We start from the raw sequence: 18,965 nt of genomic DNA, 5'->3' as shown, positions 1-18,965 counted from the left end.
GAAGAAAGGAACTTCTCCCCACCCCACCACCGGACCCAACTCCTGGACACTCTCCTGGGGGGCCTGCTGGATCCCCAGAGCCCCTCAATAGTCAGCAATTCTGTGCTGACAATTGTTTTTTCTGTACCCAATTGTAAGGAAATAAGGACCTCAGGAAGAGAAGACAGATTCCACATTTCATCTTGGAAATGGAAAATCTTCAGGGAAACCAAAAACTGTGTTTTCAGATTTTGGGGACTTCTTCACAGGATCATTCTCTAAACACACACACACCATTTCCCTGCATTTTGTATACATTTCCCTGCATTTTGTTTTCTCTCAAAATGTACTTTTTAACTCATATCACCACTCCCCTGTTTTTCCCCCAAACCAAGAAATCACTGGATTTCTTATGCTGTGAGTTTCCTTTTGTGTTTTCCCATGGATTTATGAAGACATTCAGCCATAGCATGTCTAGTTCTTCATTTTTCCACCTGCTGCCCCAGTGAACTGCCAAATACTATGATGGTTGCTACATCTGATTGTATGGTGTTGGTTCTCAGCAGTCTCTTAACCTGTTGAAGAAATTCTTTTCCAGTCTTACTTCTGAATGTAAATGAGATTTATGTTTAATTTTATCAGATGTTGTCAGCATGCATTGGGATATATTTTTTAAATATGTTCATCTGGTGATTTAAACCAATAGACTGATGAAAATGTTTGCTTTACTGCTATTCCACAGTGTTTTCTACCAATTAATTGTACCCTGATTTTTTTCTAATGTAAATAAAACTTGTAACATTTGAAATGTTAATTTATTACCATGTTTCCTTCATTTCTATAAAGTAAAATATTACAAAACTGAAGTCAAAGGGTCATTTTATTTCAAAACATCGGTAACTATTCAGATTGACCACCGCACCTTACTAATTATTATTTTTAATTTTTAGTTGTAGCTGAACAGAATACCTTTATTTTATTTATTCATCTATTTTTTTATGTGATGCTGAGGATTGAACCCAGTGCCTCCATGCACTAGGCAAGGGTTCTACTGCTGAGCTACAACTCCAACCCCACATTACCAATTATTCTTTCCTACCTTTTTATTCTTAACATTCTACTCATTCAGTCTAGCCTCAATTTTCACCTGGCTGAAGAATATCCTTTAATAGTTATTTCCACCATGTCCTATGTGTGGTAAACTATCTTGGTTCTATAAGTTTGAACATGGTTTTGCATGATAAACTCTCTTAGTATTGTATGCCTGAAAAGGCCATTATTACTCATGTATGAATATTTGAATTTGGTGTCAACACACCTTATATATAATCAGAGATAGGATAAATTATTGTATAGTGGTGTATTAAGAATTGTAATGCAAAATAAATTTTAAAAAGAAAAAAATGCCATTATTACATATTCATTCTTAAATATAAAATGATATATAACTGCTTGAACAATATTCGCCTATTGCCATTTTTGTGGTTGCAAGATAAAAAGTCTGCCAATCAAGTTGTTATTCCTTTTATGTGTGACTTTTCTACTCATTGTAGTATATTTTTAAATTGTCTTATTTTACTTTTTGTGTTCCTTGATTTTTAAATGTTTTTATTATTGCATTATAGTTATACATAATAGTGGGGTTTATTTTTGACACTCATACATGCATAGAATATAATTGGTTCCATTTTAATACCCAGTACTTCCATGTTCCCTTCCCTCCTCTCTCCCCTGTTCCTCTTCCTCTCTACTAGTCTTCCTTCTATTTATTTTTAGCTTTTTTAATCAGTTGCTTTATAGATAATACATAATGATAGAATGCACTATGACATATTCACATATGTACATAGCAGAATATGATCAATTTCATTCCACAGTTCCTCCCTTTTCCCATCCCTCCTCCTTCTCCCTCAATTCCCTTCTTCCATTCCACTGATGTCCCAAAGGAGAAAATTAAGAGCATGAATAAAGAGCTTACAGAATGAGAAAATCTTTACCACTACTCTTCTGACAGGGAATTAATACTTAGAATATATTAAGAACTCAAAAAGCTTAATCCCCCCCCAAAAAAATCACAAAATAACCAATCAATAAGTGGGAAAAAGAACTAAATACACTTCTGAAAAGAAGAAATACAAACGACTAACAAACATGAAAAAAAATGTTCAACATCCTTAGAAATAAGAGAAATGTGAGATACAGGAGTTTGGATTGCTTGAGAATCATGAAAGATGGAGTCATACCAGTGTGTTGGAAGAATCATCCAAACATATTTTTAAATCATTAGGAATTGTGACAGAATCAATGTGGAATAGAGTAAAAAGCATTCAAGAAATGAGAGGCAAGAGCCCCAGTGTTGGAATGAGAGTGGAGAGCTTCACTAAGAAAGAGTAGTGGGCGGGATGGGTGTGGTGGCGCCCATATTCCCAGAAGATCATCCCAACATCTGAAGGTTGAGGCAGGAGGGTCACAAGTTCAAAGCCATCCTCAGCAACTTAGTGAGGCCCTAAGCAACTCAGTGAAACCCTGTCTCTAAACTACAAAAAAGAACTGGGGGTGTGGCTCAGTGGTTGAGTTCTCCCTGGGTTCAATGCCTGGTACCAAAAAAAAAAAATAGTGTGGAAATAATGGCCATTTTTAAAATAATCAATGCAGTTGGGAAAGAGAAAGATGGTTAATTACCAATGAAATCTAAATATGAGATCCAGGCAGTCTCTTCAACTCATACAATTAGTCTTACATCTCTTGGAGCTAGGGGTAGGAACCTAAGCACCTGACCCACAGTTTACTGAACAGATAGGTTGAATTCTCAAATTAGGCAAGTCTGTGCTGGTGAGGTCACAGCTCTGATTGGGCTCTGAGACATGGGGTAAAGACAACTAGGTGGACAGATTTGAATATCTAGAATCCCCAGACCCCAAGCCTGGAGAACTGGCCTGCTCTTCTCTGTTAATGGTTGACACTGCCTTGCATTAAGTTGATACAAGCAGCTGCCTGGCAAGGCAACATGCAGCGACCTCAAAATCTACCCTTACCTCCCCTCCACCACAAGGCCAGTAACTAAAGTTAAGCCCAGAAATATGGGCCTGCAAACAATGAAGGGGAGGGAAGAAAAGCGCATAATTGTGTGTGTGTGTGTGTGCCTGCGCGTGGGTGCATGAATTTGTGTGTGTGAAGGTGTGTGTGCGTGTGTGTTCTGCAGGATTCACCCAACATAAAGCAGTAGGAATCAAGTATAGAACTGAAGCTGCTGGATATCAGCCTGTTAAAGAGGGAGTTTGGAAATTTAGAATTCTCCTGTAATACAGGAGAGTTTTAACACCCTGGCAAGAACTTTGTTAAGAAAGTACTCACATTCTTCAAAGCAACTCTCAGAAGCTTGGAGAAAAGAATGATCCACAGTACATTAAGGAGAAATGCAACCACTGCAAAGGCAGATTGTACAAAAATGGAGCAAAGGTTTAGAGAAGCTGGGCGCAGTGTCACAGGCCTGTAATCCCAGCAGCTCTGGAGGCTGAGGCAGGAAGATCTCGAGTTCAAAGCCAGCCTCAGGTAATTAATGAGGACCTAAGCAACTCAGGGAGGCCCTGACTCTAAATAAAATACAACAAGAAAAAGGGCTGGGGATGTGTCTCAGTAGCTAAGCACACCTGGGTTCAATCCCCAGTACAAAAATAAAATTTAGAGAAACGGTATTATATGGTGGATATACTAGCTAAAGTAGTAAAATGCACCAGCTACTACCATGTCTAGCAGAACTTAGAGGGACACTGCAAATAAGAGCAATAGGAATGCACTTGGAACATGACTGCATGACCAATGTGATTCTGCAATCTGTACGCTCAGAAAAATGAGAAATTATATCCCATCTGATTCAAATGTATAATATGTCGAGATCATTGGACTGTCATGTGTAATTAATTAAAACACATTTTTTTAAAAAAAGGAATGCACTTGGAGATACCCAGTATCATTGACAAGCTCCAAGGGGAATAGGATGATGGTAGGAGATGGCATTTGAGAGCTGGACTCCTTGTCAGCCAAGTTAATAAAAAGAACTGAGAGACTGAAAATAGAAATTAATGATGGTCAGATCATACCTGACAGTAAAACCAAAACACACAACCTCTCCAGCAACTATCCTAGAATATAAATCATAACCTCTAGAGTAAGACCCCAAAATGGCCAGAACTTCATCATTAACTGTCAAATTGCCTACTCTTCTCTCCCAATTCCAACACAGGACCAACCAGAGAACGCTCACTATGCTGTTCCTAACAGATGGAAAACCATAGCAATCACTTAGAATGTCCACTTCTATTAGCCCACCTCCAGCCTTCCCATGCCAAAAACTTCCAATCAGACACACCTGAAGCCTTCCCTTTGTCCATTGCAAACCTCTCCTGACCTCCTGGCTGCCTTTAAATCTCCAGAAAAAGCAAATGATGATCAATGTTTATAGCAGCTCAATTCACAACAGCTAAGCTATGGAACCTACCTAGAAGACCTTCAACAGATGAATGGATAAAGAAAATGTGGTACCTACACACAATGGAATATTACTCAGCCATAAAGAACAAGGAAATTATGGCATTTGCCAGTAAATGAGTGGAACTGGAGACTATCATGCTAAGTGAAATAAGCCAATCCCAAAAACCAAAGGCCAAATGTTCTCTCTGATATGCAGATACTGACTCACAATAAGTGGAGTGCAGGGTGGAGGTTCACTGGATTGCATGGAAAGAATGAGGGGAATGGAGGGGAGTTGGGAATAGAAAAACACAGTAGAATGAACCCAACATAAATTTCCTGTGTTTATGTATCAATATACAACCAGTGTTAACTCCACATCATGTACAACCACAAAAGTGGGAAGTTATACCCCATGTGTGTATGATGTCAAAATACATTCTACTGTCATGTATAACTGAAGAGAACAAATAAAAAAAATTAAAGCAAATGGTGAGGGCTGACTCCCTTGCTATAGTAAGACCTGAATAAATAGCTTCTGTTTGTTCCCATTTGGGGTGTTCCTTTATTTTCTGTCTTCCCGAAGGCCCCATTGAATCAGGGTCTACCCAACCCAATACACCAGATCAGCACGGGGGTCTAAACTTTCTCTTTGAGTTCCTCATTTGTTTATTCTCAGTTCAAAACTCACGTTTTGTTATCACATCCATTTGTTTGCCATCTTGGTGGAATCAAGCCATTCCTTTTCATCCCCTTTTGCTCTTTTCTGTGTTTCCATGTTGCATTGTACAATCTAAAAGTGTCAAGATGGCTAGAACCTCTTACACAAGGTGCACAGCACCATGTTTATTGACCATTGCCAGCTCTTAGAGGGCCTTCTGAGTCTAAATTCTCTCCTCTTGCAGGAAAAATGCCTGCTTCTGATATGTGTCTCATTATAATCCTAAATCTTGCGTCTCTTTCTAAATGGCACAATTTCACCAAGGATGATGAGGACCATCACTGGCTAATGTGGGGAATGTTTGACTTGAACAAAATTTGACAGACACCTTAGAAAAGGAAGGGAATAGGATTTCCTCAGATTCAGTGGGTACAACTTTTTCCTCAGGTACACAGAGAAGCCTCCAAACAAAATTCTGAGTCAAAATTTCCCTCATTAAAAGATTCTCTAGCCAAAGCTAATGAGCCATTTGACAGGTAATATCACACAAGACTCAGATCCCTAATAAATATTTCACCTTTGAACTCCAGCTGCCTCCCTAAATTTAGATCTCCTGCTGCCCCTTCTCCTCCCAATCTCCCTCCTTCAGTACCTCTATCAATTCCTTTCTTCAATTCTTCTTGTCCAGGCTCCAACCTTTTCCCTTTTCTCTCTCAAGAACCTAAAATGCCAATTGCGTCTAAAGATCCATCGGTTCCATGAATCAAGGATTCGGGCAACTGTAGAATTTAAACCTTGGACCTGCACTGAATTAAGAGCTAATGTGTCCCTTAACACAGACAAGACCAGCAAACATTCATGGAAGAAATTAGATTTCTTTAGAAGAATTTAGATTTCTTCGTGGTTTCGCATGATCCTGAATTACCGACTCACATCAGTTGATACACATATTGGTCATGACCGCAGATGCTAAATCCTGGATGCAAAAGCTGATTGGACTGACCCAGAAAAGGATCTATGGGTCTCTCTTTCCATAATAAAATGAGGGTCAAAAAAAAAAAGCTGAGGGCTGGGGTTGTGGCTCAATGGTGGAGCGCTAGTCTAGCACATGAGAGGCCCCAGGATCAATGCTCGGCACCAAATAAAAATCAATGAATAAAGGTATTGTGTCCAACTAAAAAAAAAAACAATTAAAAAAAAAGCTGAAGCCAGGTGTGGTGGCTCACACCTATAATCCTAGCTACTGGGGAGGCTGAGGCAAGAGGATCACAAGTTTGAAGTCAGCCTGGGCAATTTAGTATGATCTGTCTCAAAATAAAAAATAAAAAGGGGGGGTATGTAGCTCAGTGGTACATAAGTGGTACATGGATTTGATTCCCAGTATTTAAAAATAAAAGGCTGAAAAGTAGAGACAAGTCTCTTAGAAGCCATATCCCAAACATTTCCAACAAAAATTAATCCAAGTGCTAGTATTTCTCTACGAAATGCTGCTACAGTTGTATAACTTCCTTACTGGAGGAAATGCACTCTATGGGTGGAGGGTGTTTCAAATAATACACATATTCTCTCTATCCCTCAGCCTTTAACTGGAACCCTTGGGCCCTTGACTAAAAATATTCTTCCTGGCTCTGTGATAACATGCCTGGGAATTCAATAAGGAGAGACTTACTTTGCACATAGAATTATAATATGAAATGCACACCAAATGGACTATTTCTTGAGTTTACAAAGGACTCCTTTATTTATACACAAGGCATGTCTGTTCTGCATACACCTTTGCATTCTCTATTATATGTGATGCATATCTTCCATCAACATAGGGAAAATAATGGGAAAAGAAACTACTAAAGTTCAGATTGAACCTACCAAGCCATTACCCATACTTGTCCACTGTCCCTTGAAGGACTCAAACCTGTGGCTGGAGGCATTATATACAAAGGCATTCTCATAGCGTGCATAAGTGCTTGTCACATTCTCATCCCGCTAGGAAGGAAACAAAACAATCAATTTGTTTAAGAACTCTAGTCATCAATCAGATCCAACACTTCCTGCTAGAACTTGACCCAAATCCTAGCCTGTCATCTGTCCCACCTGAAGTTTCTTCCTCCCCTGCAGTGAATCTCTGCTCTGCTCTTCTCAGTTTACTTCTAGACCACAACAGTCAATGCCTTTTTCCCTCTACCTAAAGAGGACAGTATCCCCGGAATTCACCAGTGACCCCTCTGATTTTCCCAGTTCCTTGAGCAGATCTAAAATTCTTGCCAATCCGTTCTAATACACCATGTGAAATGTTCTCCTATGGTGTTCAGAGAACAAGGAAGCCTATAAAAAGGATTGTTTCCTTGCCTCCAACCTTAGCAGAAAAGAGACAATAAAGTTTCAAAAGATAAATGTTTTGTCAAATCCTAGTTCATTATTTATAGTGATCTGTCTGAGGAATGAAAAACAGGCTCTGATAAATTGAAGATTACCCGTAAATATTCTAGAACCCTCACAAAAGACAGTTCAGAGTCTTCTCTTGAAAGGGTGTTAACCCTACTGCAATTGGGGATATGGACTTCCATCAGGGTGACCAGCAATTCAGTTTGCACCACCTCGTCTTCCATCCACACGTGGAAGTCGGTTAGAGCCCAATTTCAAGACCTAAGCCTATAAAACTCTTAAAACAGGAAAAGCTTCATGACATTGGATTTGGATATGATTTCTTGGATGTGACACCAAAAGTACAACAAAAGTAAAATAGATTAATTGGATGGCAACAAAATGAAAACTTTCTATGCAACCAAGAACATGATCAAGTGAAAGACAACCTACAAAATGAGAGAAAATATCTTCCAATTATATCATAATTAGGGGTTTGTATCTAGAATATATAAAGAAGTCCTACAACTTACCAACAGCTTAAGGCCACCTTTGAATGCTTTCCAAAAAGGCTTTTCATGACCATTACTCAGGAGATTTCATGTATTGAAAGGATGTCAGAGGAAAAGCTGCTCTTAAACTTCACTGGAAACGACTTTATCGGGTACTGTTCAAAATAAATTCAGCAGACAGTCTGTCCTTGTGTTCATGTCAGAGCCAATTCAGAATTCCATGGAACTGAAAAACTACTCCAGTAGGTGACATAAAATTGAGGATTCTAGAAATCCCATTTGAAAGCACAAAGCTAACCTAATACTCTCAGAATAAGCAGATTACCTTGGATGGCCACAATTTCTGCCAAAGACATCAAATCAAGAGTCCTGTCTAATTCCTGCTTTGTTTTATCTGCTTGCTTATATTTATTTTTTTTCCTCATTTTTCTATAGACCCTGGTGTCATGACAGTCCTGTTTTATATGACACAGTAACAAAATGATCACAAATATCTTGTAATACAGTTGAATATGAAAATGAATAAACCTAAGTAGAGAAGACTGGAGTGTCTACATTTCCCTGAACTGATCCACCTCTCCAAGAGAATGCTCAAAAGTAGGGGAAGGGATTAAGAGATTTAATATACAAATTGACAATGACCAGATCACATATGACGCCAGAACTCTGATTCACAACCACCATAGCATTCAGCCCTACAAACCAAACAACCTCTGCAGTAATCAACTCATGAAACCAAACTACAATTTCTAAAGGCAACTGGCTCAAAATGGTCAGCACTGAGCTAGGTGTGATGGCACACACCTGTAATCCCAGCAACCCAGGAGGCGGAGGCAGGAGGATCACTAATTCAAAGCCAGTCTCAGCAATTTAGCAAGGCTTGAAGCAATTCAGAGAGGCCCTAAGCAATTCGGCAAGACCCTGTCTCTGAATAAAACATTTTAAAAAGGGCTAGGGGATGTGGCTTAGTGGTTAAATGCCAATCTGCAATACCAAAAAAATATATAAAATAAAATTAGCATTGATCAGTGACTGTAAGGCAGGGAGAAGAATTTCAGCCCCACCTCAAAGAAGTTAATATCTCAGACACCACTACATGTTTTGAGATTCAGTTTCATAATTATTGCAGTATCAACAGTGCACTTTTTAGCCATATGATTCTATTTTTTGTTTTGTTTATTCTTTTTCTATAAGTTTAATTGTCTACATATGCCAAGAACTTCATACTTGTGTAGTATGATCTCAATGAGAATATATGAAGAATTAGGAGATCTCAGAGAAGTCAAAAGAAATGGCAGGAATGTTTGCATTAAAGGATATGATCATCCCACATCCTGGGAATTCATTTAGAGCCTGTATGTTCTAAGTTTACTCACACACTTTTTTTTTTTAATCCAGAGACTTTTAACCACTGAGCCACTTTCCCTTTTTTATTTTTATTTGAGGCAGGGTCTCGCTAAGTTGCTTAGGGCCTGGAAGGGGTTTAGTGAAGAGTGTTTGTTTTAAGATAGAAAGGCTTTACCTCTTGATTATACATTGAAGATATTGATTCAATCGCTAGCATTTTAAGAGGAAGCTAAAATGTGATAATGAAGGGCAGAGATGGAAGAATTGCTGAAGAGAGGTTCTCAAGGAGGCAAGACGCAATGAGATAGTTTACACAGGTGAAGGGAGTAGCCCTAGCTAGAACATGGATAATTTGGCAGGGAAAAGCAGAGCAGGCAGAATATATATTCCCCATGCATCTTGATAGGTAGATGTGATTATGGCAATTTGGGGAAATCTCCTGATTGCTTTTATTGTCTCTGTGTAAAGGAAACAAGGGGACCATCTAGGAGTGAGCATGAGAGATGAAATAGAGGAGGGCTTGAGAAAAGAGGAGAAATTAAGCAACAATCATCGAGGAAAGTTAAGTGACTGGACTTGAGCAATACAGTTAAATCACTAGCCAGCATTAGGAATCCACCTAATGGAATCCATCACATTTACACAGACATCATTCAATGGAGTTGAGTGGTTTTTTTCTCCAACACATTAGAGGCAGATAGATTTGACCTGCTAAGCAGGACAAAGGGAAAGGATACAAAGTTATAAACATGGCAGTGACTATCATGTTGCCCATGGAATCTAAGTTCCAGAAAAGGAGGGAAATGTGAACATGAGGGTGTCAGCTTCAGTGAAAATATAATAGGAGAAATGGATTTTTCCCCCCAGGAGGCCTGAGACGGATTGAGTTTGGATATTTAAAAGGAGGTTAGAAGTTGCACTCTGAAAATAAAATGTTTGAAATTGTGATTATAGAGGGGTCACAACTAGGAGTAATCCAAGGTCAAGCATATAAGTCTTACAGGAGGGAGGACAAAAGTGTTAAAAGGAAAGAGGATTTAGAGGTCACCTTTCAGGGAAAAGTCTATGAGAATATTCAAATAACCACAAAGTATACCAGAAGTAGAACTGTAAGAATAATAGGGAATCAGGTAATAAGGTCATCAAAGACTATAGGAGAGCCATAGACACTTCATTAGACGTCTGATAAGTAAATGGTGTGTAGTAGTCTGAGATCCAATTTTTTAAAGTGAAAAAAAAATAGAAGAGTGGAACATTTTATAGAAAATATAAAAAATAATTGCCAATAATTATATGAAAAAAATGATGTGTCCTCACAGGTAATCATAAATGCAAAATAAAAACACAGGGTAGCACTTTACTGTACCAGGTTGGAAAAGATTTAAGAATCCAGCAATACAATTACTAATAGGGCATTATGTAAAATTGTGGATGTGTAACCGACGTGATTCTGCAATCTGCATTTGGGGTAAAATTGGGGGTTCATAACCCACTTCAATCTAATGTATGAAATATGATATGTCAAGAGCTTTGTAATGTTGTGAACAACCAATAAAAAAAAAAGAAAAACAAACAAAAAAAAAGAAATGTTTTTGCAAGGCAAGTAACCCAGTCGATAAATGGGTAAATGAATTGTACAGACACTTCTCAAAAGAAGTATAAAGGGTCAACAATTATATGAAAAATGTTCAACATTTTTAGCCATCAGGGAAATGCACATCACGGTTGGGCTTGTGGCTCAGCAGCAGAGCACTTGCCTAGCACCAGCAAGGCCCTGGGTTGGATCCTCCGCACCACATAAAAATAAATAAATAAAGGGAAATGCACATCAAAACTATACTGAGCAGTGGTGCATGCCTGTAATCCTAGCTGCTAGTGAGGCTGAGGCAGGAGGATTGTGAGTTCAAATCCAGCCTCAGCAACTTAGTGAGGCCCTTAGCAACTCAGTGAGACCCTGTCTCTAAATAGAATACAAAAAAGGACCTGGGGATGTAGCTCAGTGGTTAAAGGCCCCTGGGTTCGATCCCCAGTACAAAAAGAAAAAAAACTATACTTAGATTCCATCTTACTTCAGTTAGAAGTGCAGCCATCAAGAATACAAACAATAAATGCTGGTGAGGATGGGATGACGGGGTAAGAAACTCTTACACACTGTTGGTGGGAATATAAATTAGTACAGCCACTATGGAAATCAGTATGGGGGTTCTTCAAAAGGCTAAAAATAAATCTGCCATATGATCCACCTATACCACTTTTGGGTATTTATCAAAAAATAAAAAATAAAGACAGCACATTTTACAGATAACATGCATATCATATTTATTGCAGCACAATTCACATTATCCAAGTTATGGGATCAACCAAGGTGTCTGTCAACAGATAAATGGTTAAAGAAAAAAAAAAAAATATATATATATATATATACACACACACACACACACACACACACACACACATATGCACAGACAATGCAGTTTTATTCAAAAGATTGTAAAGAAGAACAAATATTGTCACTTGCAGAAAAATGGATGAAACCAGAGACCATAATTTTTTTGAGTGAATAAGTCAAGATCAGAGAGAAAAGTACCATGTGTTTTCTTTCATGTGTGGAAGCTAGGAGGGAAAAAAAGGACCCCATGAAATTAGAAGGGAGACTAGGAGAGTAAAGGGAAGGGACCAGGGGAGAAAAGAAGGAACAGTGGGGGAAGCACTGGGGAATGAAATTGATCCAATTATGGTTTTGTGTATGTACCAATAAGCCAAGTGAAAGTTGCCATTCTGTACATTTTATATGCACTGATGAATGGAAGAAAAGCAGGCAGGCCAGCAGACAGGCAGGCATATGAGAGATAAATGTTTGCAAGAATGTAGTGAAATTGAAACACATTGGGCTCCCGGGAATGTAAACCAAGAAAAAAAAACACTGGAAATAAAACAAGGTAGGCACACATGTTAATTTGAAAGGCACACACAGTACCAAATCAGTGTTTGTTAGGTGTATACAATAAATACATAAATTAAGTATATTTGATTTAAAGCCACGATTGCATTTGATTCTATAACCAACACAAATGAAGTGTTTAATTTTGGATAATTTTGCTTTACCACTTAGAGCCTAAACTGTCGTAAGGAAAAAAAAAAAAAAAGATCATATTTGGCGAGACCGGGGTGAGGAAGTACCAGGGATTGAACCCAGGGGTAACAATTTAACCACTGAGCCACATTCCCAGCCCTTTGTTTTTTGAGACAGGCTCTCTCTGAATTGCTTAGGATCACTTTAAATTGTTGAGACTGGCTTTAAACTTGGGATCTTCCGGTTTCAACAGGTCAAATCGCCTGGATTACAGACATGCACCACCACGCCTAGGAAAATCATTTTTTAAAACAGTAAAATGGTGGACATATAAGTGCTCAATAAAAAAGAAAAAAAGTTAATTGTATTGCTTTAATTTTAATAATGCAATTAACAATTTTATTACAGGCCTTAACCTTCAGGAACAAACTGCCATAAAGCTTTTCATTTTAGTATTTAAAAAGCACAAAAATCTGCATTTTTCATTTATTCTTAAGATAAAACGATTGCCAAACATTAAAAAGAATTTCAGGCCGGGTGGTGCAAGCCTGCAATCCCAGCAACTCGGGAGGCTGAGGCAAGAGGATCAGGAGTTCAAAGCCAATCTCAGCAACAGTAAGGCGCTGAACAACCTAGCGAGACCCTATCTCTAAATAAAATACATAAAGAGCTGGGGATGTGACTCAGTGGTCCAGTGCCCCTGAGTTCAAAGTACCTCCCCCTCCCCTCAAAAAAAATAATAATAAATTCAGAATGGGAATGTAGCTCAGGGGTAGAATGCTTGCTTAGCATGTGTAAATTCCTGAGTTCAATCCCCAGCACCAGAAAGAACAAGGGGGGGGGGGGGGACTTTAAGTAGCCTTTGGGTGGGTCGGTAGTTGGGGATTACTAGGTGCAGGGGTCTTTTTGCGTGTTTTCCCCAGAATCCTGGAAAACATGAATTCTAACATTAGCCATCTTGAATTCTATGCCTGTTTTTATCCCTCCACCCAAGAAACACCAGTGACTCTGCCCCCCAACGGCCCAGACAGGTATTTCCCCACAGAGACACACCACAGCCAAAGCTATTACCCAGCTGACTCCTCCCATCTAGGGGCGGAGCTCCGTAGGGGCGGAGCTTAGCGTGACACTGGAACTTGGATTGCACTTGCAATATAATTGGCCCTCCAGGGCGCATCCGGGTCAGTGCTTAAGAGCAAGGCTCCAAAGTGGGACGCCAAGCACAGCAGCGGGCGCAGATCCACAGAAGCCAGGACTGCAGCCCACCCGAGAGCTTAGCGCACCTCACCTATCCTGGGGACCTGACTGTCACTGCGCGCAGCACCGCGCCGCCTGCGCCCCGCACTCACTTTGCCCCGAAACGGGAGCATCCACCACAGCGCCGTCGACATGGTGGGCATTCGTTCACGAAGCCCCAGCGCCTGCCCTGCGCCCTGCGGGGGACCACAGCCTGGAGGACCCGGCCCTGCCAAACGCCGTCGACTAGACGACCCTGCAGACCCCGCAGAGCCCCCGGTGGCACCAACCCTGCAAGACTCCGCAGGAGCAGCCGACAACAACGAGCTCACCTCGCTGGTGGTTCTGGCCACGGGCTGCGCCTTACACTTACCCCTGGACGACGTCGACCTGGTACTAGAGCCTGCGCCATCCTCAGTCCTGCAAGTGAATCTCCAAGGGCACAACCTCATTCTGATCCCTGAGGGCCTCCTGCGCGCCACCAACCAACGCCCAGGAGGCGAGGGAGACTATCCTGAAGACCCGGAACTGGGCGCCTTCCTGAGAGCCCTCGGTGAGAACATGGTCATAGAGCAGAAATTCTTCTGCGAATTTATCCCAGAGATCGTCAGAAAAATAGAGGCCTTTGAGGAAGACGCCGTGGAGCAATGGATGGACCCTCCAGCCGGCCCGCAGGGGCCCATCCCATATCTCCCTGCTTGGGCCCCCACCCCTAGTCCAGTGAGGCGCTCTTCTAATCCCGCCTACGACGTGGATTTCCACCTTCTGAGGCCCTTCCCCACCTCACCGCTGCAACCTCTACCTCCCTCTCCAAGTTCAAGTCCCCAGGCGCGTCCTCAGCGCTCTCCACGCCCTAGGAGCAAAGCCTGCAGACGTCTGTTCTAGGAAGAAAGGAACTTCTCCCCACCCCACCACCGGACCCAACTCCTGGACACTCTCCTGGGGGGCCTGCTGGATCCCCAGAGCCCCTCAATAGTCAGCAATTCTGTGCTGACAATTGTTTTTTCTGTACCCAATTGTAAGGAAATAAGGACCTCAGGAAGAGAAGACAGATTCCACATTTCATCTTGGAAATGGAAAATCTTCAGGGAAACCAAAAACTGTGTTTTCAGATTTTGGGGACTTCTTCACAGGATCATTCTCTAAACACACACACACCATTTCCCTGCATTTTGTATACATTTCCCTGCATTTTGTTTTCTCTCAAAATGTACTTTTTAACTCATATCACCACTCCCCTGTTTTTCCCCCAAACCAAGAAATCACTGGATTTCTTATGCTGTGAGTTTCCTTTTGTGTTTTCCCATGGATTTATGAAGACATTCAGCCATAGCATGTCTAGTTCTTCATTTTTCCACCTGCTGCCCCAGTGAACTGCCAAATACTATGATGGTTGCTACATCTGATTGTATGGTGTTGGTTCTCAGCAGTCTCTTAACCTGTTAAAGAAATTCTCTTCCAATCTTACTTCTGAATGTAAATCAGATTTATGTGGAATTTTATCAGATGTTGTCAGCATGCATTGGGATATATTTTTAAAATATGTTCATCTGGTGATTTAAACCAATAGACTGATGGAAATGTTTGCTTTACTGCTATTCCACAGTGTTTTCTACCAATTAATTGTACCCTGATTTTCTTCCAATGTAAATAAAACTTGTAACATTTGAAATGTTAATTTATTACCATGTTTGCTTCATTTCTATAAAGTAAAATATTACAAAACTGAAGTCAAAGGGTCATTTCATTTCAAAACATCGGTAACTATTCAGATTGATCACCGCACCTTACTAATTATTATTTTTAATTTTTAGTTGTAGCTGAACAGAATACCTTTATTTTATTTATTCATCTATTTTTTTATGTGATGCTGAGGATTGAACCCAGTGCCTCCATGCACTAGGCAAGGGTTCTACTGCTGAGCTACAACTCCAACCCCACATTACCAATTCTTTCCTACCTTTTTATTCTTAACATTCTACTCATTCAGTCTAGCCTCAATTTTCACCTGGCTGAAGAATATCCTTTAATAGTTATTTCCACCATGTCCTATGTGTGGTAAACTATCTTGGTTCTATAAGTTTGAACATGGTTTTGCATGATAAACTCTCTTAGTATTGTATGCCTGAAAAGGCCATTATTACTCATGTATGAATATTTGAATTTGGTGTCAACACACCTTATATATAATCAGAGATATGATAAATTATTGTATAGTGGTGTATTAAGAATTGTAATGCAAAATAAATTTTAAAAAGAAAAAAATGCCATTATCACATATTCATTCTTAAATATAAAATGATATATAACTGCTTGAACAATATTCGCCTATTGCCATTTTTGTGGTTGCAAGATAAAAAGTCTGCCAATCAAGTTGTTATTCCTTTTATGTGTGACTTTTCTACTCATTGTAGTATATTTTTAAATTGTCTTATTTTACTTTTTGTGTTCCTTGATTTTTAAATGTTTTTATTATTGCATTATAGTTATACATAATAGTGGGGTTTATTTTTGACACTCATACATGCATAGAATATAATTGGTTCCATTTTTAATACCCAGTACTTCCATGTTCCCTTCCCTCCTCTCTCCCCTGTTCCTCTTCCTCTCTACTAGTCTTCCTTCTATTTATTTTTAGCTTTTTTAATCAGTTGCTTTATAGATAATACATAATGATAGAATGCACTATGACATATTCACATATGTACATAGCAGAATATGATCAATTTCATTCCACAGTTCCTCCCTTTTCCCATCCCTCCTCCTCCTCCCTCAATTCCCTTCTTCCATTCCACTGATGTCCCAAAGGAGAAAATTCAGAGCATGAATAAAGAGCTTACAGAATGAGAAAATTTTACCACTACTTTTCTGACAGGGAATTAATACTTAGAATATATTAAGAACTCAAAAAGCTTAATCCCAAAAAAAATCACAAAATAACCAATCAATAAGTGGGCAAAAGAATTAAACACACTTCTGAAAAGAAGAAATACAAACAACTAACAAACATGAAAAAAAAAATGTTCAAAATGTTCAACATCCCTAGAAATCAGGGAAATATACATCAAAACTACATTGAGATTTCATCTCCAATTAGAATGGCAATCATCAAGAATAAAAAAATAATAAATACTGGCAAGGATGTAGAGGAAGTAATACACTCAAACATTGTTAGTGGGACTACAAATTAGTAGAATCACTGTGTAAAGCACTATGGAGATTTGAGTCTCAACAGGAACACAACCATCATATGACCTAACTACCCTTGATATTTATCCAAAAGACTAATATCAGCATACTATAGTGATATAGACACATCAGTGTTTATAGCAATGCAAGTCACAATAGTCAAGTTATGGAATCAGCCCAGATGCCCATCAACAGAGGAGTGGAGAGAGAAAATATGGTGTGTATATGTACACATTTTGTGTGTGTGTGTGTGTGTGTGTGTGTGTGTGTACAGTCATAAAGAAGAATGAAACTATGTTATTTGCTGGCAAATGGATGGAACTGGAGAACATCATGTAAGTGAAATAAACCAGAGTCAGAAAGTCAAAGATGAAATGTTTTCTCTCATATGCAGAAGCTAGAGAAAAATAAAGGGGGAGAGGGTGATCACATTTTAGTATATTTAAGAATATTTATTTGCCTTTCGTGTCTACAGCCTTCCTGCAATGTTGTCTAGAGGTAGGCTCTCTTGCCCTTTGGCTTGATAGAATTTAACTATCACTTGATAGAATTTAACAAAATCTTAGGCTCTGTAATTTCAGTACATCTCACATATCCCCAGGTTGAAAATCCAATCACATATATAATGGCATTATCCAATCTATCTTTTGTTTATGCTTCTGTAGGAAAGTTTTTGTTTCAATGATTTTATTTGTTTTCCTCAATTTTTACCTACTTCTTGTTTTAAAACTTCTCCCACTGGGTATCAGAAAGTCCTATTTAGGTATGTTCATGGATATTGCTTCGATACTTAGGTTTTGAAAATTTTTAAACTCTTAACAGTTCAGTTACTTCAATTTCCTTTTGTTGTTGTTGTTGTGGTTGTACTAGAGATTGAACTCAGGGGCACTCGACCACTGAGCCACATCCCCAGCCTTTTTTTTTTTTTGTATTTTATTTAGAGACAGGGTCTCACTGAGTTGCTTAGGGCCTCGCTAAGTTATTGAGGCTGCCTTTGAACTTGTGACCCTCCTGCCTCAGAGTTACTGGGATTGTAGGCATGTGCCACCATTTCTGGCTAATTCAATTTCCTTACAAGTAAAATCTCCCATTGTTTTTAATCACATTGGGTTGCCTCATAAACTTAGTAGACATCATTGATGGGAATACAGTGGGAATTCATCTTCAGTATCCACAGTTTCCACTTCCTAGTTCACCAAGGACCACAACTCAGAAACAGACCTTTGGAACTCTTATAACTTGTCTCTCTGAAAAAATTACAGGTCTTATCCCCAAGCAATCCCACAGCTGCTCATTCTCAGTTTCCACCTGCCTCTCCTGATCCACTGCAGGCCCCTTGAAATAGTGGTCAGTGCCTCCTCAGCCTCTGACCATGGCAGTAGGCTGATTTTCAGACACCTAAAAGGAGTCGAAATCCCAAATGCCACTATATATTTCAGTCTTACTACAAGAAATACATTAAAATATCAGCTCTGCATTCAGAAATAGAACTTCCTACTCCATTTCTGATACCTAGAAGTCTGTATCTTCCTTTGGATAGTAGATATCTACTTTAATATGATTTAATACATCAATGATGTGTCTCCAGTAGATGAAATCTCTTTGTATTTACTATTGTCTTGTCCACAGTTCCCACCATGACTCAACCCTCCCTCCCCCTCCCTCAATAGCTCAGAAGTTAGTCAGTCATAAATCTCTACCGAATTATCTGCTCATTCTGTGGGTCAGTGGCCCTATCTACAAAACTGTGTTTTCTATTACAAGAGCCTCTTAATCTAAACTAGACACTAAGCACATCCATTTTCAGTCACATGTTAATGGAACAGTTCCAAGAGATCCTTAAAAACAATTCTCTTCAAAGCCATCGAGAAAAATTAATATTTTTAATGGGATAGCACATATTATAAAAACGTAAGAGAAATCCTTCAAAGCCAAAAACTGGTGACAAATCATGAATCTAGAGAAGACAGTAGATGTTGAAGCAAGAAGTCTCCTTAAAAATCTATGGTGAGCTAGAGCTTTGGTTGTAATGGCATATTTATGGTAGACAGAAAATAAAATTCAGTGCTTACACAACACTGAAGAGAAAATCCCAGGCTTCTAGTGATTCTAAGCTCTTAACCCAAACTTAAAGAAT

The 18,965-nt window shown here is 39.3% G+C and overlaps 1 protein-coding gene across 1 annotated transcript; it reads left to right on the top strand.

The window, feature by feature from the left end:
- Positions 1-13,792: 13,792 nt before the first annotated feature.
- Positions 13,793-14,524, top strand: LOC308652769 (proline-rich protein 23C-like; the record flags this gene model as incomplete). The annotated part of the gene is made up of 1 exon (XM_081300801.1): positions 13,793-14,524. One exon carries the CDS (start codon positions 13,793-13,795, stop codon positions 14,522-14,524), a length of 732 nt encoding a protein of 243 aa, XP_081156927.1.
- Positions 14,525-18,965: the final 4,441 nt, after the last annotated feature.

The sequence above is a fragment of the Spermophilus citellus genome (genome assembly GCF_964194105.1).
Source record: "Spermophilus citellus genome assembly, chromosome: 7".
NCBI lineage: Eukaryota > Metazoa > Chordata > Mammalia > Rodentia > Sciuridae > Spermophilus > Spermophilus citellus.
This window is presented reverse-complemented; position numbering and strand designations above follow the sequence as displayed.